Genomic DNA, 26,696 nt, shown 5'->3' on the forward strand with positions numbered 1-26,696 from the left:
TGGTATGTTACAAATGAACGACCGTAACCCAAATTTCCAGTTCTGGGAACAACCCCCCAGCCCAACTAGCTTTTAGATACAATAGCTATTCGACAGACTACATACTAGGAATTACCTGGCGTCAAACCTGAGATGGTCTCTGGAGGCTGGATCCTCGCCGTAGCTATTGAGCGGCAACAGGTCGATACAAACATATCGCACACAGCTACTGGCCCGATAGAATAGTTTCCGACGCCTTCTCGCTCAAAATATACACACCCGCGACCGGAAATGCTCCAGGAGACCTAGGAAACGCGCTAGCATCGACAACCCGCAAGCCAGAAACACCGCGGACCCGGAACTTTGAATCCAAGACTGCGTTCCTATCAGAGCTGGAGCCAATGGAACAAGTACCAATAACGTGGTGGCCAAAAATGTTCTCACGGATAAAGTCTTCGTCACTGCCAGCAACAGAGCAGCTTCCGCCGGCACCAACCGTGCCTGCGCAAGGCGGCCAAGAAACATCATAAGGCGCAAAAGGTGCTTGTACGCGATTGAAAGCACGACGACCCCAAGCGAGGAACTCCTTGATGGCGGCAATGTCGCCTGCAGCACCTGTACCATTGAAGTGTCGAAAGTTGATTTCAGGCGTCACGGTCGGATCAGCCGAGCGCAGCTTGAGGTAGCCAGCCGTGCTATTGCCGTGAATGTGGACGCCGTGCATGCCCCATGTCGTTGGGGGGTCATCCCACGACTGTCCCGTGTTGCGGGGCCAGAAGCCGCGAAATCCAAAGGAGCCGGGGAAGATGGCAATGTCGCGCTCATCGTTTGCGGTGTGGTTGGTTTTGAGGAAGGCGAGTTGGGTGAGACTGGGCTGGACGTAGGGTCCCTGGTCCTGAAGGTAAAGTGCAAGGCAGGGGTCGCCTGAAGCCCCAAAGGTGCATTGCGAGCGAGGACCGCCAGGAGCAGCGGAATAATCGAATGCCTGGGCGCCGTGGCCGATGACGGCGATTTCGTTGTGGTCTTGCATGTTGCGGCCGACGCCTGGTCGATCGGCGATGACGGGGATGCCCAGGGCCTTGAGTTCTGCTGCCGGTCCAACACCGCTGAGTAAAAGCAGCTGAGGTGTACCAAAAGATCCCCCACTGAGGATAACCTCTTTTCGAGCAAAAACCCGGCGTGAGGTCTTCTTAACTGTCGGATCATAGCGGAGGTCGCCTTGAAAAGCGCTTTTGCCTTCAAGGTATTGAACACCACTGGCGCGAGGCAATGAGCCTTTTCGAGGCTTGTCAAAGAGAACCTTTGTAGCATAGGAGTTGAGGCGAACCTCCAGGGGGTATTTCTTGTTGCCTTTCTCGTCCACAGCGCGCAAGGTGTCGAGAACTCGGTTCCTAGAGCTATAGCGGGCCCAGGTTGCATTAGCATGATTAACGTAGCCAGTGAGGCCTGTAACTTGGTCTCGGTTGGGATTCAAGACTTCGTTAGGGTCAATGTCCAGAATTCCTTCCAACTCCTCTGGATCTTGGCCCGCCTCAGCAGCCATAGCCTTCAAAATGGCACTTGCTTGAGGTGAAGAGAGAAAGACAGTTCCATTACCCAAAACTGTCTCAAGGTACCCATCAAAGCCGTGGCCTGGTGTACCACGTGGGAGGTATTGGTTGTTTTCCAACTTGATGAACAATTCTCCCATGTGAGTAGCACTAGGGATTTGTCTGTTAGCTTACCCATTCTCTTGAAAGCAAAGACTGAAAACAATCTGGGTCGAGGATGACGTACTTCCATGAATCATCTCCTGTAAGGTTCTTAATATAGTCCCAATCGCTATTCGCAGGAAGGACAGTCAGGGCAGAATTAACAATGGACGATCCTCCAAGTGTAGCGCCGCGAGGATACTGGATACCGACAATCTCCGCTCCCGCAGGCGCCTCGCTGCCCGGACCAACCCACAACTTTCCATCTGGCAGCCTCCAAGTAAGATGGCGGTACTTTTTCGTCAACTCGACATCGTCGTAATGACGAACCCAATACGTCCAAGTGAGGGCCGTAGTATCTGCCGTGTTTGTCAACGCAATAGCGTTTGTAATCATGGCAGCACTGTCGTCGTCACCGGCTTCGAGCAAGAGAGTCTTGAATCCAGAGCGTGCGAGATTGGCGGCTAGTGGGCCTCCTCCCGGTCCGGAGCCGACTACCACATAGTCGTAAGTGTCGACCGAGTTGGCCGTTGCTGCCAACGCAGAGACAGTGCTGGCGACGAGCAGGATGCTGCCGAGGTGGGAGACCGCCTCCCAAGGGCTCACGATTCGCATAATGAAGTAACGATGCAGAGATGCGATCGGGAGAAAGAGAGAGAGAGAGGCTGCCAGAAGAAGACTTGCTGTTGGTAAGATAAACTCAACGAGAGGTGAGTATTTGAGACGGGCAGACGAGGCACCCTTTTGTACTTGAAGCGCAAAGTATCACGTCCCGTGCTCTTGTCCAAGTTTGCTGTTATTCGAGTCTTGCTCGATGACATTTTTTCCCCATTTGGATTAGCCGACGTGGTGTGTCGCTCGCGGATACTTGGGGTAAGCAGGCGCAATCAATGTAAAATGCGTCCGACACGACTACGAATTCCCCCGAAATACACCGCATGGCTTTGTGTTAACGCCGTACGATAACTCCCCGCGTAAGCTGAGCCAGAATGCTACAAAGAGTACAACGCGTACTCTCCCAACTGTCCTGTCTACGATATCCGCACCTACCCGTACGACAAGGTAACAAGTTAGGAAAAGTCTAGCTTCTGATTCATACAAGTAAGCATTTACCTTGTCATTCCACACACACACACACACACACACCATAGTTCACACACCAAACTTCAATTCTCATCCATAATAAAAAACAACATGATTCATTAAAAGTTCCTATAAGCCTTCGGGCCCACCAAACATGAACCTATACAAACAACACCCCCAAGCCATATCCAAAAAACCAAAACCCGGGTATCCAAATAATAATAATAATGATAATAATAGAACCACCCACCTCCGGCCGTCCACCCTTCTCTCTGCCTACTTCTCTCCCTCCCCCACCTGCCTATCCCCATCTCCACCACCCCAACAAGACCGAGGAGGAGGCCGGCAGAACAAACTACGGCAAATCCCCATAAGTCTTCCCAGTACTCTTCCCCCTCTGCCAAAACCTCTTCTTCTTCTCCGGCACCTCTTCCCTCCTCGTCTGCACCACCGGCTCAGGCGGGCCCGAATTCTTCAAGAAATCCGCCAAGTCAGACGTCGCAGTCCTACTGCCGCCACCCATGCCACCCCTTCCATCTGCCACAGCAGGGGCGCGGGCTTGCAGCCTGGGTTTATTCGTTGACGATGAGGAAGAAGCTGATCCAAATGGCGGTGGTGCAGTACCATTGCCATTGCGAGAAGCAGTCAAATTAGAAGAATTGGAACCATTTTGGCCTGCAGCCGCTCTCGCCTTTGCCGCAGCAATAGTCTCCTCACTAAGCAGGAAAGGTTGGGGTTTAGCCGACGACGCGCCTCCAGGGGGTTCCATGCCGTTTAAAAAGTCCATTAGGCTCTCCTCCCTCTGCCGAGGAGGAGGAGGAGCCGTCTGTCTCTGTGCTGGTTGTTGTAATTGTCGTTCAGGTTGGTTTCCAGTAGGCGTAGGCAGCGCTGTGAGTTGGTCTTCGTCCTCGTCGTCCTCATCCTCGTCTTCATCGCTCAAATCAATGGCGTACGGATCCTTGATACGCCGTCTCGTCTTAGTGATGCCCTCCATTGCATCTCCTCCTCCGGACATGCTGCCGCTGAGCTGCCCCGGCCCTCCCGAATACGCAGGCTGAACCACACTGGGACTCGGGATAAGACCAGTCCGGCTGTTAATCGTCGCCGTGCTGTCCTTGCTCTCAAGCGTACTAGCCGCAGAGCCATACGCTGACTCCGCTACATTTCTTTCCGTGGTTCTGTCAGCCCTGGACTCATAAGCACTCTCCACGCCTCCATGTCCTCCGAGCATAGTATCAAAAGTGTCGCTATCAACAGTCGTCCGGAACGGGGCAATATTCTTCGGTATCCTTGGTTGTTTATGGTTTGCGTCTGGCGGGCCCTGTCTGATAAAATCGATCAAGTCACCGTTTCCAGTAGACAGGCCGGCGGGAGAGCGGGGTTCCATGTTGGGTCGCGTGCGCGTAGCTGGAGTATTGTTCGCATTACCAGATTGCCTGGAAGTTGACATCTTGCGTCCGAGGGAGGAAGTCGAATGGTTGCCTGATTTCTGGCCGTTATTGCTAATGTTGACAAAGGGCTGGATGGGCTTCTCTTGGCCAGGGGAGGGACCGGTGGAACGGATAAAGTCTGCAAAGTCGCGCATGGATTCCGACTCGATCTTGGGGTCTCGAGCGAGAGGTCTGGTGACTACCTTACGGCTAGGTGAGGGTTTGTGAGAAGAGGCAGCGGTCGGTCCTTTTGCTCTTGGTGCTGTCGTGTTGGGCAGGTTGGCTGTGCCAAAGCTTTTGTCGGAGGCGTCGGTCCGAGGGTAGACTGTCACGGAGGCAGAAGAGGCAGAAGATTTGCGTGGTTCTGTCTTCTTCAAGACGGGGGACTCCTACCGCATGTCAGTGTATGTAGAAAGGAAAAGGCAGATGTAGGATGGAAAGAGACTGGCGGCTTACATTAGTAGTTCGTACACTTTCAGGCGTCAATGTAAACTTCACCGTGTCCTGCCCCTTGACCAGCGAATCGAACTCGCGCGCTCGGTCTTCCTCAGACATACGTCCGCTCAAGCCACTTGCACTCAGACCTCTGGAGCGGTGGCTGGCACTCGAGTCTCGTCCGCTGGACGTAATGGGGTAAGCACCTTTTCGAATAGAAGAAGAGGTACTAGCACCACGCTTCAACGAAGAGTTATCCGAGGATGACTTATCAGCTGGACGTGTCGAATCGTCTGCGGACAGGCGATGTGGTCGTTTCTCGGATGTGTCAGTCGCAGACGTAGGGCTACGCCTGGGGCTGTCTGCAGTACGCACACTACGACTGGTCTGGATGGAAGGAGTTTTGCCGCGGTGCTGGGCAGTGTTGCTCTCAACTTCTTGCAAAGCTGGCAGCGACGAACCACGCGATACTGAACGAGCCTCTTGTCTCCTGGGTGCACTTGTAGGACCTTGGCTGTCGTATGGGGCGACCACCTCTCCTCCAGGCGACTGACGTGAGAAACTTCCACCTCCCCCACCCACCCCTGGGCCCAACACGAGTTCCGCACCATTGATTGATCTTCGATTGGCTTGTTTACGTTCAATGGCACGCTCCGGCACCATAGGTTTCCCATCAGGCGAAGGCGTGTTCCGATACGTGAGACTTGTCGGCGTGAAGTTTCTCGGCGGCACTTCAACGTACCCTCCACTCCCGGGCCTCTTATTCCTTTCGTGAGGCGAATCTCCAGGGGAATTCGACGCGGACCTGATGGCATTATCGCTCGTCCTCGCCACACCAATAGCTCGATGTTCTGGCTCCTCATCATCCTCATCATCGTCAAGATAACTCCGTCCCTCAGCATTACCAGTCACCTTCGGTGTAGCCAACGGCGTACCGACAGGTGATTTGAGACTCGAGCTGCGCGTAGAAAAGGTACGGACGAGTCCAGGTTTACCGGCTCGCTCGATGGACATCCTCTTGGACCTCATGACCTGAGGGCTCTCCGTAGTGACCTCGTGCGGCTCAGGCTCGTCAGCTTCCTGCGAGGGTCCTACTGACATCCTCTTCGGTTGTGTGACCTTTGGTTCGCTCTCAGTGACCTGATGGGTCGGCTCAGTTTCAGGTTCCTTCGTCGCTGAGTGTCCGATTGCGCTTCGACGGAAACCCATGCCCGTAGCTGCTGCGAATGCTACCATTGAAGCATCGGGTTCAGGCGACTCGTCTTCCTGGCTGTCTACCGAATCGCGTTGCTGAGACATGTTGTCTAGCGTAGTTTCTTGCGTGGTCTGTCGTGCGGTTTCCTCGGTCGCTTGGGAGGGGGTTCCTCGCTCGGTATCGTGTGTAGACACTTCTCCGTCATGCGTTGGTTCCTCTTCATCCCTCGTACGCTCTTCATAGCCATAGTACGTAGACGGCATGAAAGTTCCCGCAGGACGCATGGGCATACTCATGGGCCTCGCCTTCTTGCCCCCATCCCCAAATCCTCCCTGGGACAGCACAAGCACACTAGACGGCCTCATCGGCCGCTGAACAGGCGTCTGCGTGCCCTCTCTCTCTCCCTCATCCTCGTATGGGGGCGCCAGGCCAGGCACCTCGATCTCGTCGACGTCGTTGTCGCGCATGGGAAGAGGTATATTAGCGGCGATATCGGTTTCGGTAGGAGGATGCTCGGGCAGCGTGTCGTGCTCGCGGATTTCATGCTCGCGGATGTCGTGCTCACTATGCAAGGTGTTGATGGTCTCGCGACTGGCTCTGCGGTGGTGTAGGCTCGAGTAGCTCGAAGCAGCATGGACGCCTCGGCCAGGGGAGATGGGCGACGTAGGCGATCGCACGCGTTTCCTCCACGTTCTCCAGAGCCGGCCGAGGGCCGAGTTGAGGGCTATCTTTTCTACGTCTGGCTCTTCAATGACCAGCCGCTCGATGGGCTGTTGCTCGGCATGGTCGTCGGCCCGCTGCGCGAGCTTCTTCATCCTCGCAGCCATGCGCGCAAAGGCGGCCGAGCCTGCGACAAGCAGCAACTGCTCAGCGACGTATTCAACAACCGAGGTGAGGAAGATGGCCGACGCCCAGGCAACAAGACCAGCCTCGTCGTCGTCATCTTCGTCCATGCTCAGACCGCGCTCCTGCTGCACATAGCGCTCCTCGTCCTCGTCCTCGAGCTCGCCCAGGCGCGTGTAGACCATGATGCGCAGACGCGTGCGCTTCCATACCTTCTCCACGTCCCATCTGTCCATTTGCTTGGCATGCTCCGTGGACATGTCCTCGTCGTCTTCTCCCGCCAAAAGGCCCTGGAGCTCCTCATCCGCGGCCTCGATGGCGTCGCGGGCCAGTCGCGGCTTGAGCACGTCGGACACGGCGGGTCGGATGGCAGCCAGGGCGGGCGACCGCGCAGACGAGAGGAAGGCGAAGAGCAGGTGGTCGAGGAAGGCATTGAGGAGGGCCAGCGCCTGTTCGGAAAAGATGGCGTTTTGCAGCTCGTCCGTGTCGGCGTCTTGGTCGCGCAGCTGCGCATTGTGGTGGTCGGTGACGGTCTGTGAAGCCACGGATGCGGCGATGTAGGCAGGCGCGGGTCGGACCGTGGCGGGCATCTGGAAGGTGACGGACGAGGCCAGAGAGGGCGTCTTGTCGCTGCTGAAGCTGTGGCTCCTGCTCGAGCGCGACGACACCATTCCGGCCGTCTCGGACAGGGCGTGTCTATGCATCGCGTACGAGAACCGTCTGCTGCATGCGTGGGACGATATCGATACAAGCTCACGGCGGATGACTTGGGATTTCTGGTCGGTCAGAGAATCGCACCCTGAATGAATAAAAAGTGAAGCGGCAGGCTAAGGAGCGACTTGCGATATCATCAATGCTACGAGCTGGAACGATGATATCTTCAATTACAACAAGAGAGAAAGAGAAGTGGGCAAAAGCATCGGAGACGGGAGATTGCAAGAGTATCAGGCCAGAATCGGGGTTGTTACGGCGTTGTGTGAGGTACCCCAGCGGCGATCTTTGGATTCTAGTCCTGCAATGTTGCCCTGGACTAGCTGCACTCAGCTCGTCATGTGGAGACACCTCACCGAACTACTACGGCACTTTGCCTCGTCCATCACTACTACCGTCAAGAGACAGAAACAAACAAACTTTCAGCTAAAGTAGCCCTTGCAACTGCATGTTGCGCCGCCACACCATGACTCCCAGAGCACTGTCTTGCACTCGAGTTGCATACTAAGTGGTGTTGTGGAGTCGTCGCACCATTGAATCGAGCCCTAGAAACGTCGTTGCGCACGATAATCTCCGCTGTACTTCACCATGTAGCTGCCCTGTTTCTCGACTCGCGTTTTCGTGCTACCAACAGCCATCGTGGTGTTTTCGGGGTGAGTGTCACGCCGCGACAGCCATACAACAGTGTTAATTCCCCGGAGGATCCGTCCCAGCTGTGTGGTTCCTGACGAGTTGGTGTTAGTGCATGGCTTTCGCTAATCTCAGGGGTTGGTCTCGTGAACGGTTGTCCCATGAACTTGGCTTTTCGCTTTGGAGAGTTTGGCATCATGAATAATTCTCCCCACGACAAGTCGGTACAAGGGCATGGCCATGGGTAGATGCATAGTATATATCAGGTACACTTGTGCAAGCTTCGCAATGATATGCCGATGCTCTCTCATAGCCACCGCTGCTATGATGGCTGTGGTTGCGTTTGTACATATCAAGTCTTGGATAGTAAAAGCCATTTTCAACCACTACTTCTCAGTCTGACATAAAACTATAATCGGAAAAGCAAGTGTGATTCAGAGATCGGGAGATATAGGTAGGCATCGCAATGCGATGCAGCTAACTTGTCTGCGCTACTGTTGCTAAGCTCGCTGTGGCTGCGCTACCTGACACTCCTCATCGACACAAACACACGATGCATATCAAACCCCAATGCCTGCCAAGCTCGTACAGCAATATGACGGCCTAGCAAGTATGGTCTGAGATCGCGAACGTCCCGTTGAGATTGGAAAGCTTTGCAGCGAACTTGACTGCGCCACTGATGGCTGTGGCTGCACTACTATTTCTGCTTCCCGTCAACGCAAACATAAAACGCCACCGTCACGTTTACGTCTTACTGCAGGGGAGATCATCTCAAGTCTGACATGTAGCAAGTCCCATGTTTGTAGCACTGGATTGATACTAACACGTCGCTATGTCCACGAGGCAAGAGCATCGTGGTTGCGGTTGCTGTTACGTACGCTGTAGCCAATGAGAGAAGCTGCAATAGTAGCCCAAGCTCCCTCCCCTCATCTTTCGCAACCTAATCATAACAACATGCCATTGAAAGCTTCTTTCTAGAACTGATTGCATCGTGCTGTCAGGAATCCTTTGCCTGTCAAAAAAAATCTTTCCTGATCGTTGATAACCTGCGCTTCCACCGGATGATGATACCGAACAGGAAGGCGCCTGACCTAGCCACAAAATCGTCTGCCGGCGTACGCAAAGAGCTCTTTCGTCCCAATCCCTAACCGCTTCGGATGTGGTTATGTGTCAGGTATAAGCCTTTGCTTTACTCCCACGTCTCCTACTCCAGCCTCTTTTCCAATCTCCCTTTTAGCATTGTCCCAACGTCGGCGAGTGGTCGCCACGTCGATCCATATGCCAGACGATACCGGCAATCGGAACAAAGCTCACTGCTATTGCTTGAACCTAAACATTCAGCGTATGTACATGCCACGACATGACCGCTGACAGATTTCGACCGGCAACATGGCTCGCCTACGAAGCGATCACGACCCCAATGGCAGCAGGGCTGGTGGTACACGTAGGAGATGTAGCACATGTTTCGATGTCCCGCAAGTGGCATGCCCTTCCTGGACGATCGCTTTCGAGGTCCCGCTGGAGTTTCTGATGTGCTTTAGTTGTTGCACAGATGACTGACCTGTTGCAGACGCGATTATATTGGTGTTGTGCACAAACACACAAACAGTACTTCTGTCTCTTCATTGTTGCACCAGAGGCGACACGCTGAAGTTGAATGACCTGGGAGCAATCTGGGTATCTCGCTCCGATGTTTGGCGCTCCTAGCTGAGCCACGTTTGGCTTGGCTCTTGCCATTCCGCCCCACGACATCGCGATCGCGGTAGGACAACGATAAATGGTTAAACCGATGAGAAGATACGTTAGAAAGGACGGCGACGATGCCGTTTCGGTTTTTTTTTATTGCTAAAGTGCTGCGCAACTGGCAGTTCACAGTTGTTAAGTAGGAAGTTGCCCTGATTGGTCGGCTCGATGTTGCCTACGGACCACGAAGTACCTACGGCCAGCTCCTCAACGACTCTAACGCGTCCGAGCTGAAACTACAACAAGGCTTCTTTCGCCGCCGAAGGCCGAGGGATCAATTGTCATTCCCCCGTAGGATCATCGACAATCCTGGTCGACCAGCGGATGTCGACACGGTAAACCACGAAGCACCGACAACCATGTCTTCAGTACTCTCAACGTCCTTGCGATGGCGAGATGGCAAGCTCGCTCTGGCAGGCACACGACGTTGAAACAACCTGTGAGGTATGCTGACTAACTGCTGCGAGTTCAGTGCGCAGCCTCCTCCACAACACCATCCCTCTCTGGCTCCAGCCCCATCTACCCCAGATTTTCACACCGCCGACCTCCGAGAAGCTAGGCCTCCGGAGTTGGCGCCCGTAGCATGGACTCAACGCTCGGAACGAAACGGGGGAAGGTTTTGGCATGGCACTGGCGCCTTTTCCGGACTCTCTTCTGCAGGTACACCCGTCCGTTGCCACCCCACCACCATGATATTGCGCTGCAGGTCATTATGTCGCTCCGGTCCGCACCATAGGGGACGTGCAGGGACTTTGCTTCTGTGCGCTTGCTGGGTATGCGCGACCTACTGGTCAGTGTGGTGTGGCAGATGGGACCATCCGCTGATGTGCGCATTAGTGAGAGCAGAACAACGTCAGAGACGTCTGATGGCTGTCTCGCATCTCTCTCTCTCTCTTCTTCGTCGCTCTGTGTCTGTGGACGGCTCGCCCTTCGTATTGCTGTCGCGTCCTGATCAGTGTAGGTCGCACGTGTTAGCACCCTCAAGCACCGCCCATCCCTCCCGCTTGGACGACTGACTGCATGAACCATGCAGACGAGGCTCTCGCTGTTTGATCAGCAATCTCTGGGGAAATAACAAGCATTGTCGACCGTTTTCCGCTCCAGCATTACGAGTAGCGCAGCGAGCCCTAGCCTTGGCCCGACCCGGGACATGACACCGCCACAGATCTTCACATATCCTTCATCGTCAAAGTTGATACATGTACTTTTTGGCAGCGTCGTTTCACGTTTGTATTCATGAATTATTGTCCATGGTGAAGGAAATGCGTTGCGACTGCTCGCACCGTCCAGCATGACACAATGCGCCGCCGGCGTTACTTGATAGACTAACGTAAGGCGGAATTTGGACTTTGTCCCTTATCTCTGGCACCAGGGGTGCACGCCCTACTTAGCGGATCGACGGCTCGCCCGCATACCCCACTAAGCCCAACGTCGACGCACGATAATGTTGAGCCGACGTCGCAGTGCGGCTTTTTTGCCTGTGTTAGGTGCTGGAAAATGTCGAGACCGTGGTGGGTTGGTAAGAGTCGTGGGGTTCAGTCGACTCAGAGTTCAGATTATGATTTCGGAGACGTGGATTCGTGCGATTTGAATGTAAATAGGCCCGCCCGTGTGCGCGCGTACGCGCGCGCTGTGTACACATGTGTTGCTCTGCCGACGCCCAGGCTAGGAAACCTGTGGGGTTAACATGGGATTCTCTGTTAGCCGTATTGTGTACCACAGCAGGCGCGACAGAGACTTCCTTCCAGCGGCCTTCCAGAACAAACGCACGGCCTCGAGTTCCATACAACAAGTGAACAAGTCGGGCGCACCGGCTGCGACAACGTTTCTTGTAGTCAAGTTAACTAGCATCCGAGACTTGTTCACATCTCTTTCCGACGGCGAGCGCTGTTGAGTGATGCTGCTATGACGACGGCAGGCGAGAACGAGACTAACTGGAACCGCTGCGATTGGCCCACACGGCCCTTATCGCCCCCGACTCTTCAACCCCGGGCAACGGCGCCCTGCCCAGAACCACGGTTGTATGCACTACGCTGCAGGTGTCGCGAGACGTGTGCGTAAAAGGTCATTGTGCATTCAGGGTCCCAGGGATTACGCAGCTCGTGTTGGGCATAGAGTACACAATGCATACGAAGGGCAATAGTCGGTCGCTGAGTAGGGAGCAGTAGCAGTAGCAGTGGAGCGGTGTACGGGGCGGCCAAGTGGACGAATCTGGTAGGAATTGGGTAATAACCGTAATTGGGTAAATTTAGCTACACGTTACAGGCGACGCTACCCAGCGTCAAATCGCTCAAACTCGGAAGTGGGAAAGTCAGTGCGGTGCTTGAGGCTGTGCGGGTCTGTGCGTCGTGTACCCCGTCGGTCAGCTCTGTTGCACATCGTGACATTACCTGCGGACAGCGTGGGTCTTTTTTTGCAACGACATCTTTGAAATGAGGGCTGCGAGATTGGGCAGACAAGACGTGTCCAGACGGGCGGGTATCCTCTAGACTAGAACTAAAGTCACTTGCAGAGTGGGCAAGAAGATAATGCCAGGATGCGGCGTAAAAGTCGCGCGTTTAGAGAAGGTTGATTGCTTCTCCCATCCCACGGAAACAGTTCGGCGACGCCTCTTGGCTACGGCCAGCCTAATTATGTATCTGAGCACGGCTAGCCCCGCCACAGGCCGAGACAGTCAGGACAGGTCAATCGCTGCCGACGAGACATTTACCTTATAACTGAACGCCCTGGCCCGCTATCCTTATCTCTCATTCAAACTCCCCACTTCACTTTGAAGACCTCATCCACTTATAACCCCTCTATTACCTTGTCTTGGTTGACAGTAATTACTCCTCCTTCTTCCTCCTCACAACCAACAGAAAAAAACACACACACACATACCGCAGTCATGGCCAACTCAACGATTGTTAGCAATGCTGCCAACGTGAGTTTCTAGCTGCTCGCGTGCCCAGCAACCTGCTAATGCAACAAACAGCTCAAGAAGTACCTTGACCTGCCCCAAAAGGGTGCAGTCATGGCCGAGTACGTCTGGATAGATGGTTCCAACGGCATCCGCTCAAAGTCAAAGGTGAGCTTGATTCCAGCTTTGCGGTTCCGATCCCACGATGCTCCCCCCGATTCCTACACACTATCCCGCAAAGCAGTCCAGTTGCAAAGCAGCCTAGTTGCAAACTGGAGTATTTCAAATGCAAGAGAAACAACTGGCTGCGATGCGCGGTGACACGGGCTCGCGATACACAATCCAGACGATGGGGGGTTACGCTCGATCTACTGGGGAAGTTGGAGTGTGACGCCATGGCGCCAATCGCTCCCTTCTGCCGGGTGGGAAAGTTTGGGCGTTCCTTATCTTTATCGCGAGCCGCTCAACCCCACCATGCAGGTCCCTTCCGCATGCCCACCCACCTGTGACGTCGTCTCCCATTCCGATTACCCGAGGCACCTCACCTCGCCTCCCCTCCCCCATGACAAGCATACTGACATGGCCTGCTAGACACTCAAGAAGAAGGTCGAGTCGCTCGACGACCTCCCAGAATGGAACTTTGACGGTTCATCAACGGGACAGGCGCCCGGCGACAACTCCGACGTCTACCTCCGCCCCGTCGCATACTACCCTGACCCCTTCCGTCTGGGCGACAATGTCCTCGTCATGTGCGAGACGTACATGTCGGACGGTTCGCCCAACGCATACAACTTCCGCCACGACGCGGCCATAATATTCGACAAGCACGCCGAACACGGCTTCTGGTTCGGCCTCGAGCAAGAATACACGCTGCTCGACGAGTTTGGCTGGCCCTACGGCTGGCCCAAGAACGGCTTCCCTGCTCCCCAAGGTCCCTACTACTGCGGTGTAGGCACTGGCAAGGTCTTCTGCCGCGACATTGTCGAGGCGCACTACAAGGCCTGCATGTACGCCGAGATTGCCATCTCAGGCACCAACGCCGAAGTCATGCCCGCACAGTGGGAGTACCAAGTCGGTCCCTGCCCCGGCATCTCTCTCGGCGACCAGCTCTGGATGTCTCGTTTCCTGCTGCACCGTGTGGCCGAGGAATTCGGTGCCAAGGTTACTTTTGCCCCGAAACCCATTCCCGGTGACTGGAACGGCGCCGGTCTGCACACCAACGTCTCCACTAAGGAGACTCGTGCCGACGGCGGCATGAAGGCCATTGAAGCTGCTATGGAGAAGCTCTCGACTCGCCAGGCTGAGCACATGGCCGTTTACGGTTCGGACAACCAGCTCCGTATGACGGGCAAGCACGAGACGGCTTCTTACGACAAGTTCACCTGGGGCGTTGCGAACCGTGGCTCCTCTGTCCGTATCCCCCGCGCTGTTGCTGCCGAGGGTAAGGGATACTTTGAGGACCGCCGCCCGGCTTCCAACGGTGACCCATACCAGATTACTGGTATAATCGCCGAGACCATGTACGGAAAGGTTGAGGGTGCCGATGTCGCCAGGTTTGCCAAGAAGGCCGATGTCGTCGAGACGGAGATGGTTATTGATGTCCACAAGCCGTAGATATGGGGCTTGGGTTGGGCTACGTCTTCTTCTTCATACCCCCTTTTTAGTTTTTTTTGAACGCAATTAGATCGTTTGTTTGATGATGGATGACATGGATGATGGTGCCGTTCAGCTGCTTGATGGCTGGCGATGGCGGGCAAGAAATAGTTCGGATTTATATCACGTACTTGCTGCGGTAATAGCATGAGCAATGAATTTTCTATCCTGATGTTTTGAGCAACGCATTCATCCTTGTATACAGTCGTTGGAATTTTGTGGTGTTTGCCTATCTACCTGTGGACAGTAGGTAGTAGTGGGGAGAGGTCTCGGAGGAGGCGCACTGTTGCTTGTTTCGCTCTTGATAATGGGCTTGTAGGTCGGGTGATCATGTCTTCGCTGCAATTGGTGGAATGTATTCCTCGCCCCTTCATCCATCCATCCATCCAACTTCTTACGCAGCATACGTTTTTTGTTCTATGTGGGTAACTTTTCTACTGCCATGGTCACCTTTTCCGAAGCATTTTACACAAGTTTCAGTCTCGCAAGCTTCATATTCGGCTTGATGGCGAGGACTTGGTTCGTTGAAGGAGATGATGTTGTAGCTGTCTTGTAAATTACGTGACAGATGCCATCACAAGCACAGATGGCAAAAAAAGAAAAAAAAACTGAGATTGCCGCTATGCAGTGCCTACTGCGACGTTGGGAAGCACGCAATGATATACCGCTTTTCCGCATGCAACGGAAGAATCCTTAGCCGTGTGGTCGGCAAGCGAGCCCGTCTCGGCATTCGTATTCCACCCCAACTTCACGAGCAGTCATAAGAATGCGCCGCCTCCCCACGGGGAGCATTGTGGGGTGCAACCGCTTAGTTGTCTCCAGACTCCTTGACTGCAATGGCCAAGTCTGGTGAGAAAGGTTCGGTCTTGCCTATTGAAGGCGTAACAGATTTGGAGCGAGTAGCTACCGCGGCACCGCAAGAATCTGCTACTGCTGCTGATGGCGAGAAAGATGCGTTACCGGGTACAGCACTTGAGGCTGTCTCCACGACGGCATCTGAACGCTTGCCTTTCTCAAAAGCACGATGTGTGGCACTCGTCACAACAATCGCTGCAGCACCATTTTTGAGTGTAAGCAACAACAAACCCCCCGTCCTACAATACTTGCTACATGACGTTGGAGGAAGAGGACATGAGCTGACGCAACATTCCCAATAGACCATGGCAGTCCAAGCATCGGTCATAATCCTGCCCACCATCGGCGAAGAACTAGACATACCAGTCAGTCGCCAACAATGGATCATTTCCGCTTACAACCTCACTTTCGGCTGCTTCCTCCTTCTATGGGGCCGTCTAGCAGACGTGTACGGACGACGAATGATCTTCCTTTGGGGCTCTGCCGCCTTCACGCTGACATCCATCATCACACCATTCATCCCCAACGAAATCGGCTTTGATATCTTCCGCGGACTCCAGGGTCTCGCTGCCGCCGCCATGGCACCGACTGCACTCGGCATACTGGCTTCTACGTTCGCTCCTGGGAAAACAAAAGACATAGCTTTTGGCTGTTTCGGGGCCGGAGCACCGCTTGGCGGCGTCTTTGGCAACATCTTTGGTGGTATTGTGGGCGAGTATCTCGACTGGCAATGGGTTTTCTGGCTCTTTGGAATCATAGCTGGTATCTCCACGGTTGCAAGTTACTTTGTCATTCCTATTCCGCCGCTCAAAGAAGAGCCCGTCATGCGCAACACGGTCGACTGGCTCGGCGGCTCACTCATCACAATCGGGCTCGTCATGCTCGTCTTTGCCCTTTCCGAAGGCAACGTCGTGGGCTGGCGCACTCCATGGGTCCCCGTCCTCATTGTCGTTGCCCTCATTGTCATCATCGCATTCGGCTTCTGGCAGCACTACCTCGAAACCAAGACGGCGAAGCGCCCGTTGATGAAGATGAGCATCTTCAAAAATGGCAAGTTTACGGCTGCGAATGTGCTCATGGCGCTCTTCTTTTCTAGCTTCAATAATTACCTCATCTTCGCTACGTATTGGTTCCAGGACTACCAGGGCCATAGCGTCATTCAGACGACGCTGAGGTTCTTGCCCAATGGCATCACGGGGATATTGGTTGCAACGATTACGGGACAGATCTTGTCGAGGGTGCCTGGGGATTATATCCTTACTTTTAGCACCATCTGTGTCAGCATCTCCTCGCTGCTCTTTGCGATTCCGATTCCGGTCGATACCACGTATTGGGCGTATGGGTTTCCCGCCATGGTGCTGTGCGTCTCGGGCGCGGACACGATTTTCCCGGTGCTTACTTTATTCGTGGCCAAGACGCTGCCGGCTGAAGATGCGTCGTTGGGTGGTGCGCTGATTACTGCTGTTGGTCAAATCGGTCGCGCTATTGGTCTTGCGATTGCGACGGCGGTGCAGACGGCTGTTGTGGCTAGAGAAAAGGGTCTGAGCGTGGATCAGATTGGTACTGAGGGACACAAGACAGAGCCTTGGGATGACGCGCTCAAAGTTGGAATTAGGACGACGGCTTGGTTCAACTTTGGCATGAGCGTTGCCACAACCTTTATCGTCATCTTCTTCATTAGAGGGATTGGGATTATTGGAGGAAAAGGAAAGCGATAGCGCTTGTATATGATAACGAAATGAATGGAATCAAGAACATCAAGAAAGACGTACTAATGAGAGCTCACAACATCTGATTTGTGCCCAAACTCAATAATCACGCTTTTTATCCAAAACGCTCCTGATCCCAGAAATGAACCGCATCCCCATCCCTAGCGCCTCACTACACCTTCTTTTCCCCCTTGTCCTTCCCATTCGGAACAGCCAATGCACCGACCACCTTCTTGATACTCGCCTTCTTCCTCCAACATGCCCTATACCATTCCCCCAGCTTTTCAAACCCTCCATCCCCCTCATTCCATCCATCCCACTCCCCAACCAGTACATGCACAACCGGCCAAACAAACGCATCCGCAATACTAAATCTACTTCCGGCAACAAACGGTCCACCATTCCCCTCAACCATCTCCTCCAACCGACCCACTAGATTCTCAACTTCATCACCAGACTCCAGCCTCCCTCGATCCGACCAAGCTTTCACTATGCCGGCCGTGAGTACCATGATGGGATACGCATTCGCAGTCACGCAATGCGAGGACGCTGATGTATCAAGCGGGTGATACCGATCTAGATAAAGCAGTATGGAAGACGCACTGTGGATTTCAGTATGCATGGCATCGGTATCCCTGAGCGTGACTTGGCGGTCTACTTCGAACGCCGGGTCTAGAGACGGCGCTTCAATGGCCGTGTAGGCAAGCTTCTTTTCTGCGAGGAGAATCATGACTTGGTTGTTTTGAATCGCCTGGTTGCTCAGGAACAGCAGGGGGACATTGGCGGACGACGGCGGCGCGTGCAAGTGCAAAACGTCAGATCCGTCACCATAGTGTTCCTCCCAATCGAATTCCGGATCGTGGTTTTCGCGGCTGAAAGCAGTGATGAGGCGGACGGTCTCAGCCTCGTCGTTGGAAATGATGTCGGCGGCGTCGCGTTGCGTTTTTGCGCTTGCGCCCTGGCCCCAGATGACGGTTTCGTGCGCATCGAGGAAGGTGCCAATGTGTCGGAATGTTAAGCTGATGCGGATACCGTTGTAGGCTGTTTCGCTTTCGGTGCGTTCGTGTGGAGGGCGTTTGTCGGGTTGGATGCCGTGGAGCCACTTTGCGTTTGAAGCGAGGCCGAGAACGAACATGGAATTGTGGGGAAGGACTACGCGCTGGGTTCTGCGTTGCGTGATAGTGTCACTGTCCAAGTTTTCTTCTTCTTCTTGTTGCTGCTCTGCCGACTGAGCCTTCTTGGTGCGTAAGCGCATCGTCCGTTGCGAGCCGAAGCTTACATTGACGATTGAAGAGCCTTTTACTATATCGAGTGTCTTGTCGGAATGCTCGGATATGAAGTCGTTGCCAGAACGGTAGAGTTGGATTAGCACGTGGTTGAGGGGGTGGCCAGCAAGCTTCTCAGCGTGCTTTCGAATGAGCTGTACTTTGGGAGAAAATCGCAGGAGCGGTAGGCTTTGGTCGGATGGATGCCGGTATACCGGTATCGAGCCGTCGTCGCCAAAGGCGCCCTGACAGCACACGAGACGGGGAACTTCGCCTTGCTGGTGGAACATCTTCTGCCATGGCACTTCATTGTAGAGTTGGGCGAATATGACATCTTTGAGTGGCTTCGATGGAGCAGATAGGTGGACATAGTCGGCAGAGAAGAAGTTGTGCATGATGCGCGAATCGCCTTCTGCAATGTGATCCCCAGGTCCCAGGACTGGGAAAGTTGCGAGCGATTGCAACTTGCGCGATTGCCGCATCGTAGTGACTTTTGCTGGTGATGGAGGATCGATTTCTTGTGTGACCGCAGGAGACTGCTCTCTGTGCGGGAGTTTTGACGTCGGTTGTTTGTCGTCTTGCTTCACATTGATAGAGGCAGCATTTGCAGAACTGGTAGACCCTCTTTTTGACTCAGACCCTGATTCAGACTTTGCCGCCCTCGTGAATGACATGCGGACGCGATCTGAGAAATCTGATAACCTGTTCTTCTCCATCTCTTCGCCATCAGCTTTGGTAGATAGCATAGGGACCGAAGTAGCGTTCTTCAATATGTGCTGCTTCACTTCTTTCTGCCGCAAATCTGCAACACTTCCAGCTTTCGCAACCTTTGAAGTTCGTTGAGATTCGGTTGATGCGGGTGGGGGTAGAACTGTAGGCGATGCTATGGCTGGTGGTGGATCTTTCGTACCTTGGTCTGTAGACGTGCCAGGTTTGCCGTCTGCATCTCCGTCGTCACCTTTTGGTTCTTCTCCTTCCTTCATTTTCTTCTTCTTTTTCCTGGACTTTCCTGTCCTCATGCGTATCTTCGTCTTGACAAGCTCCGGTTTCTTCGCCTCTTCTTGTGCGCCGGGTACCGTTGCTCCCTTTGTGAGTATATCTGAAAACTCCTTGTCGCTAGGATCCACTGCTCCTCTGGCGCTAGACTCTTCTGCAGTCCTTGCCGCGGTCCGTTTCGCTATTATGGATGTTGCAAGAGACATCTTAGCCATCATCTCCTCCATGTTCGTGTCACTATTATCCTCGCCGCCTTTTGCGCCTTTCGCAGGCACCGCCGTCTTTTGCACAATTATCTGCGGTTCTTCCTTGAGTATCTCCTCACTGTTGACTAGGAAAGCGCTGAAGAAGTCTTCCATGCGCTTCAGAGCCAAATCATGTCGATTTTCCTTTCGGTAGCCGAGACAATCCTCAACAACATGAATCTTCACACCATGGCGCGCTGCATCAATAACCGTCGCCAGCACGGACACATTGGTGATGCATCCCACAATAAAAAGCTCTGTGATAAGCCTTGCGCGCAACGTTATGAGCAAGTTGGTACCTTGAAACGCAGAGTAGTTGGTCGTTCGAATCACGACATCCGTCGATGACTCGACCTGGTTCGCAATGACATCCGCAAACTCAGCGCCGTGCGTGTCTGGTACGCATGCCGGCGTTCTCTTCTCGCTCTTCAACAAGAACAATTCCTCGTCTTCCTCAGCCTTGGCTTTTGCAATTTCTTTGGGCAACGTCTTCCTTCGAGCGGACACACGTTTCAGCAGATCTATCGCGCGTTGCTTGTGCTTCGAGGATCTGGATTGCGCCGGTAGTGACGCCGCTTCTTTGGCCAGTTCTTCCTCTGCTGCGTCATTGTCCTTCTCGTCACCATCGACAAGCCCGCCTACAACGAGCGTGTCGCCTTCACCCGTATCGGTGCCAGTCGCAATGCGGTCCGCTTCAAACAGCGTCTGGACCCATATCGCATTGCCGCTGCGCTCCCGAAATATCGGGATCAAGGTCTTGATGCGCTCTAGAAAGCGCGTTTGAGTGTCAACTGGCAATCGTCCCTCTGATGTCACAAAGTCGTTTTGTAGTCCAATGATCAGAAGCGCTTGGTGGGTTTGAAATCGTGGTTGGTTCTGGGACACAAGGTCCATCAAAGACGCCATGTTTGAGTCCATCGTGTCAGGAACGCGAACTGCTGGGGTCAGGTGCGGAAGCGACAAAGCTTGGCATCGATGCTAGCGATCACGGGGCTGGCTATTAATAGACAAGGAATTCATGGAACCGAATGCGACTGAACTTGCAACAGCCAGAATATCTGAATTCTATCTGTCGAACCTGAAGGCTGGTGTCGGGTCATGGGACGCACGCAGGAGCAAAGCCAAGCAGCTGCTGAGAGATGAATCCGAGTCAAGTCAGCGCGAAGGAACGACCAGATTGGACTGAGCTGCAGGATGCGTAGCGCAGCATGTTCGAAACCTCTGAAAGGTCACGATCGGTGGTGCTGGACATTTTGAGAGTCGCGAGGTCAATGTCCCCCAACTGCCATTAGCGCGGGATAATGGAAGGACTGGCACGATTTTGCTCAACCGTGCCTCCAGACATGCTCATTTCCGCTTTGCAAAGGGCTGCCCTTTCCCGTCCTCCACACTGTAGATCCTCACGATCGCATGTTCGCTTACTCGTGTACCTGCGCTGCTAATCTTATCCCTGGATTGTCAGTCGGACAATATAGCGCACGGAACGACAGGCTTACGGGGACGTCTGTCCTCACCGCCAGACCCGACCTACTGGAATCCAAGTCTCGCGCGCGCTTGTAACCAAATGTATGTTTCTGCGATCATACTATGTCAACATCGCAAGTGTAAGGGTAGGTGCCTTGTAAATCACAAGATCGCGTCTTCAGCAGCGTCAAGTACAGAATAACCATCGCTTTGGACAGTCTACCCAGATGTCTACAGGGTCTCTGCTGAGAACCAGTCGCAAGCTTTCGCAGGACCAGGGAGAGATGTTTACTCTACTAATGTGGAGAATGTTCAAGGTACACCAGATGTTCTCTCCTGTAATGTTCGCTGCTAGAATCTCCGCCTCGTACAAATGCTGGAACAAGCAGACGCGGTGTGTTGCAACGCGCTCTTTCTCACCAATTTTCACGTCGACTTCGAAAACAAGGTTTCGATAATGATGGCGACAGCGGCACGTCGTGCTTGCTTTGGACATCAGGCGGGCTCGGCAAGAGCAAGACAATACATTTCGTCTTCCTAACGTAGGAGCTAGAGAGGCGCGCAGCAGGCATAGACAGCGCAGAGCTATCGTTCATCTTTTGCTGTGTCAAAGAAAAGGAGGGCAAGGTGACTACAGTAGTGTTACGTAGACTAGTGCCTTCAAGCAAGCGATCGTCAGCCGAGACTTGCCCAGCCTGGAAAACTGCCAAAAATAGGACTAAACCCTCATAATGATGGGGACGTGATCGGCGATATCAGACCGTTCCTGTCCACTCAGATACGGAAGCTGTCGAGGATCAAAGAGTTCAGCGATAGCCTCTGAGCGTCAGTGCAGACAGTTCTCCTACAACGTATTGGAGGGGTGTCCCTGCAGGTAGGCTCTGCGATGTACTTGCTGTCGGAGAAGCAGACGTACAATGTAATCCGAAAGGCGCTTGCCCATCTGTTCAGCAGCTTTCCGACGACATACTGCCGCATGTTGCTTGGCGTCGTTCCCAGATAGAGGGTGGTGAGCTGGGGGATCTTGTAATAGATGTCTATAACCAATTTTCCCCTGTACCTCCTCGAGCCAGTGGCGGCAGTGGGTATTCACCCTGCCTCACCTTGGACGACTAGGAAGCAAGCAGTCGGCGACGCTGTTTCTCTACGGCGATCTGCGCCGGCTGACGTTCGTTGACACTGCATCGTTGGATGCTAATGATCACGCTTTGTAGCTTCAGCCTCTATTCAGCGTACCATCGCGGCATTTTCCTAAATAAAACAAGAGGAAAACTTGAGATATGATGCCAAAAGAGTTTGTGACGATTTGTACACGTAGTACCCGGGTCTCTTGCCCAGCTCTGTCCGTACCCGGGGGTCGATCAGCACTTCTCTGGTAGGATCACCGTGACGATTGTCGTGAATCTGTTGCACGGCATTTAGGCAGATATCCCATGTATATTCTGTCTTAGAGAAGGCTTGAGCCCTGATGGTGTTACCCCGGCAAAACTGTCTCTTCCCTTCATACAACCATGTTGCCGAGCCGACCGCTTGTTGCTCGGCAGCTTGGTTGGACATCCAGCGGTCACTACAAGCTAACGCCCAAAGACCTACCGCTTAACGAAGCTAGCCTGGGTGAACGGCATAAAGATGAGAGGTTTTTAGCAATCTACGCTCAGCCCTGCAGGTATAGATGAAGCCGCATCTACAAAGATAGCAATTCATGTTCTACTCATTCCTGAACTTGTGATCCTTATATCAGATACCGACTTTCAATGCAAGCCTAAGCTCTGGGAGTCCAATCTTGTGTATGGAGCTAATAGATCGTAGTGCACATGGCTGATGCAATGGGCAGTGGAAGACGTGCGAATGCGACGCCTTGGTTTTTCCAAACATGAACGTGTATTTCTAGGCTAAACTACTCTGAGCGTGCATCCCGTACATTCCATCGTATAAATTTGACTGGCCAATGTTCTGTAGTATGCTGGTCGTTTGGAATCGCTGCTTACACGTCATGCTTCTACGTCCGACGTCTTCAGAATTGACAGGAGAGATCTAGATCTGTTAACTAAATCCTGGGCTCCAAGTTCGTCGATAATGACTTACAGTCAAGCAGAGCTCGAGTAAAGAGAGTTCAATGGAAGCTCTACTTCGGGCAGCCCTTTCCCCAGCCAGTCGTCGGGTCACAGCAGTTGGCACTGCACGTAGCCACAACCTCAGGGGGACACAAATTTCCATCTGCAAAGCGAATATCTCCGCCAGTCTTGGTACCAGGGACTATGTTAGACCACCCGTCCTGAGAAGTACGTGCCTTCACATCCCGGAAGCAGCAATTGTTGTCTGTCCATTTAACGGTGCACTCAGCTGAGATAGCCGTTGCAAAGATGCCGATAGTCGCAACAACCGCCGAGATAATGGTGTTTGAATGCATGTTGGTGAGGTAAGGGAGTGAAGTGAGCGCTGAGAAGATTCTTGCTTATAGCGAAAGTAGTAGTGAGAATGAATGTGGTCGCTGTCGGAGCTGAGAGTGATGATGGATAATTCAAAGGAGAGACGCAGGTCTTTATAGGCGCTGTAGAACTATAATGCGACTAACTTGTTTCGAAAACAGCCAAGAAACATCTGAGAACATGTTTCCAAACCTAGACCCTGTGTTTTGCTTGATGCATAGGTGCGTTCACGACGGTGGTTTACAGTGGAAGTAAAGCCATAGCGCGGAGGTAAAGCCATTGGCCCGTGCATCAACAGGGATGAAACGCTCTTGGCGGACTTGTGATACTGGCGCATCGTCTTTGCGCAAAGTTACCAGCAGAACAACTGAACATGCGCATTGCGCGCAAAGATGCGATGCAGTTCGACTACGAACCTCTCTGTTTCGCTGCGATATCACCGCGCTTTGGCTCTTGATCACCATAGCTCACCTGCGCACAAGCGCCGACGCAGTAAGATTGTAGTCCGACTAAAAACCGCATCTAGCGATTTAAGAGATCAAAAACCTTGGCAGTTACGCATTCCAGTATAGTTTCCAGTTTAGTCTTGTTGATACAGGCTGAAGTGAATTGCGCCGAAAGACAACAAGCTGGACAGTTTCAGTACGGGTGATACTTCTGCTTGAGAAATTAAACCGAAACCCAAGCTCACGAGTACCAAGTCATTGTGATCAACGCAGAAGGTCATGGCCGGGCACCACCCATGCTATCCTAGCTCCAGAGCAGCTGTTACCAAATGACAGGCCTACTTGACCGTACTAGTTGAGGACGATCTTAAAGCCCAAGCAATTTCCAAGGCACTACGAAGGTTTTATCACATATATAAAGACATGTTATCTTCTTCTTCATACATCCATCATCATCATCATCATCATCATCATCATTCAGTTTGGTTCTCTCTCTCAGGGTTCTGACGGCAACATTCCCTATTTATCTTTATTTCGACTCGAACGCAATCCCAGACCGATTCCAGCCCCACCAAAAACGCCAACATGCATTCCACTACCATCTTCTCTGTTTCTATCACTGCTCTCAGCTTCTTTGCCACGACCACATCGGCTTGGTGTGACGTTAAATTCCTCCTTGAGGATTGCTGCCTCCGCGACGACAAGGCACGATTTAAGCAAGGAAATGGCTTTGCAGACGGAGATTTCTGCAATGCTGAGATTCTGAAAACTTGCAATGCGGACTGCTGTTCTATGAGCACTGGATTAGGTATCGGCTGCCCTAAGTAAGCTTTTGGGCAGATGTTCCAAGAAAAGATCATCAGATTGTAAGCTTCCTTCTAAAAATCGTCATTTATTATTTAACAACATCTAGATGTCAAGTTGCCATACACGTCACTGTGGTTTCTCTGACACTCAGACGCTCCAAATTATAGAGTGGAGGATGACGTGGCTCTATCAATTTTATGTACATAGTCTGGGTACCATCTCCAGTCGAATCGATCATCTTTTCACTCGGATTCTTTGACACTCTGATACCAAATGAACTTGAGATACTCAGCTTTTTGCCCAGCCAAGGTCCAAGTGTCACGCTCACGGGCTCTATTCGCAATTACCTACTATCTAGTTTCCTGATTCCATACCTTTTGTGATCGGTGCTGGGTACATAGACGTTGAGTCAGTATAGTTCAAGGATATTCAAATCAAGAGAACGGGATATATCGTTTGACATATCCCTCTTTCTCAAATGGATATCGTGCTTGTTCTTCCTTAACATTCATGTGCAAGATGGTGGTGGTCTCGCTGGCTAAAGTGCTTCGTGGAATCTGACGAGACTGCTAGAAAAGAAACGTGAAGTATGTTTAACTATGTAATGTTTTACCGCTGTCTTACTGCAAGTGTATAGGATTAGACAAGCCTCACACGGCGCTACGAACAAGTCTCATCGGAGGACTTGGACAGCACGAACCCTTGAAGAGTACAAGCTCTGGTTCTGCGGTCATATGCTCTAGTTTGTCTCTCTTGATCTCATTACTCTATCTTTTCGAATTATTAAACCACCTTCCGTAAGACACCTTCAACTTCGCTTCAGGAACTTTTCTAGTATCTGGCGTACCCGCGACTGCAACTAACATCATGCTAAGAAGCACGACTGTACAAAACGCAAGAAGCAATCCACTAATCCATCGAAACCTTGGCAACACCATAAAGATAAATGCCAACACGGCCTCTATCGTACACACCCCAGAGATTACGGAGCCTTGATTATGGACTTAGCTTTCCTCTCTGCAGACTCTGCCGTCTTGGTAAGGGGCGCGGGACACTTACGGTTTTTCGTTGCGTCAAAGTTAGGATTCCGCTTTATATCCATTTGCGTCATCCGGCTACCGACCTCTTTGTACAGTACCCATCCGGCCTGATCTCCAAAGACACTGAAAAACATGTCTGCTGGATAGGTACGTAGCTCGCGCCCCGAACCGACCGTCCAAAGGCTGGCTATGTTGCGTGACGCTTCAGATTCAACTCCGTATTGCGTACAGAGGACGTCCGTGAGAAATGTGCGGACTTCTACCGACGTGGCACTTTCTGGAGGCAGTGGAGGGTCGTTGGACGCGCATGTGAAGCTGTCCGCCTGCTTGTTGTTGTGATCTGCGTTTTCTAGGTCATTTCGCGTGCCCGTGCCTGTGGGCTCGGCCGTGTGGGCTCGGGCTGCCATGGCTGTTACGGAATGACGACGAGAAAGGTCAAGGGAGTGGACAACCCCGGCTCTCTTTAAGCGGTTGACAGCACCTGCACTGCCTCATGCCTCTCCACTTTTGAGGCTACATGCCAAGCCATCTGCGCGGAAGGAACTCTACCGTGGCTCGGCAGGGTACCTGATTGGCCCGCCAAGGCACATGCAACTATTATCCTGGGTTGGCGAGGAAGAACGGCACCGCGCGCGACGTCACGACAAACCTCTAGCAAGGGCGTTGTTCGCAGAAATATCAGTAATGATCCACTTCTTCTGTAAAGCCCAGTATCTTATCTTAGCACTTCTGCAAAAGAACCCGCTAGAGATCCATCCATGGGTCGCCTTACCAAGATTTTAAAACTGGTCAACTTCGAGGCTGTTCGATCTTCGAAAAATATGATTTTTTCTTGAAATGCTTTAGAATTGATAACAGCGGACCTTCTGATGATGAAAAACAATTTTTTGATGACTTTTTTTTTTAATAAAAGTTTGCGGTTGTAGGATGAGTAAAAACAGTGGCCTTATTGATCTGTCCGCGAACAAGTCCCCTCAAGCAAGCAGCTGTCTCTGAGAATAACGTGTCATGTGCAGTAGTCCCAACACCTCCGTCACCTCCTTTCGGGTATGCTCTTCCTTTAGGAATGAGCGAGCAAGCTTTACTATGCAATGCAACGCAGAGTCGAGTCTGCCCCATCACTCTAGTTGCTTCTAAGTCCTCCTTTC

General features: G+C 52.7%; 6 protein-coding genes across 6 annotated transcripts; 2 read left to right on the plus strand and 4 right to left on the minus strand.

Annotated features, from left to right (window-relative positions):
- Positions 1–205: 205 nt before the first annotated feature.
- Positions 206–7,360, minus strand: GT037_001429 (alcohol oxidase; the record flags this gene model as incomplete). Its single annotated transcript, XM_038926476.1, has 5 exons — positions 206–1,679; positions 1,756–2,419; positions 3,141–3,590; positions 3,885–4,572; positions 4,640–7,360. The coding sequence occupies 5 exons, from the start codon at positions 7,358–7,360 to the stop codon at positions 206–208; spliced, it is 5,997 nt and encodes a 1,998-aa protein (XP_038789768.1).
- A 5,267-nt stretch (positions 7,361–12,627) lies between these two features.
- On the plus strand, positions 12,628–14,253 carry GT037_001430 (glutamine synthetase; the record flags this gene model as incomplete). Its single annotated transcript, XM_038926477.1, has 3 exons — positions 12,628–12,663; positions 12,715–12,807; positions 13,231–14,253. 3 exons carry the CDS (start codon positions 12,628–12,630, stop codon positions 14,251–14,253), a joined length of 1,152 nt encoding a protein of 383 aa, XP_038789769.1.
- An 875-nt stretch (positions 14,254–15,128) lies between these two features.
- Positions 15,129–16,865, plus strand: GT037_001431 (uncharacterized protein; the record flags this gene model as incomplete). Its single annotated transcript, XM_038926478.1, has 2 exons — positions 15,129–15,362; positions 15,450–16,865. 2 exons carry the CDS (start codon positions 15,129–15,131, stop codon positions 16,863–16,865), a joined length of 1,650 nt encoding a protein of 549 aa, XP_038789770.1.
- A 163-nt stretch (positions 16,866–17,028) lies between these two features.
- GT037_001432 (uncharacterized protein) lies at positions 17,029–20,280 on the minus strand (the record flags this gene model as incomplete). The annotated part of the gene is made up of 1 exon (XM_038926479.1): positions 17,029–20,280. One exon carries the CDS (start codon positions 20,278–20,280, stop codon positions 17,029–17,031), a length of 3,252 nt encoding a protein of 1,083 aa, XP_038789771.1.
- Positions 20,281–22,951: 2,671 nt separating this feature from the next.
- On the minus strand, positions 22,952–23,236 carry GT037_001433 (uncharacterized protein; the record flags this gene model as incomplete). The annotated part of the gene is made up of 1 exon (XM_038926480.1): positions 22,952–23,236. One exon carries the CDS (start codon positions 23,234–23,236, stop codon positions 22,952–22,954), a length of 285 nt encoding a protein of 94 aa, XP_038789772.1.
- Positions 23,237–25,490: 2,254 nt separating this feature from the next.
- GT037_001434 (uncharacterized protein) lies at positions 25,491–25,955 on the minus strand (the record flags this gene model as incomplete). Its single annotated transcript, XM_038926481.1, has 1 exon — positions 25,491–25,955. The coding sequence occupies one exon, from the start codon at positions 25,953–25,955 to the stop codon at positions 25,491–25,493; it is 465 nt and encodes a 154-aa protein (XP_038789773.1).
- Between the last annotated feature and the right edge of the window lie 741 nt (positions 25,956–26,696).

This window comes from Alternaria burnsii, assembly GCF_013036055.1.
Source record: "Alternaria burnsii strain CBS107.38 chromosome Unknown 750, whole genome shotgun sequence".
Classification (NCBI taxonomy): domain Eukaryota; kingdom Fungi; phylum Ascomycota; class Dothideomycetes; order Pleosporales; family Pleosporaceae; genus Alternaria; species Alternaria burnsii.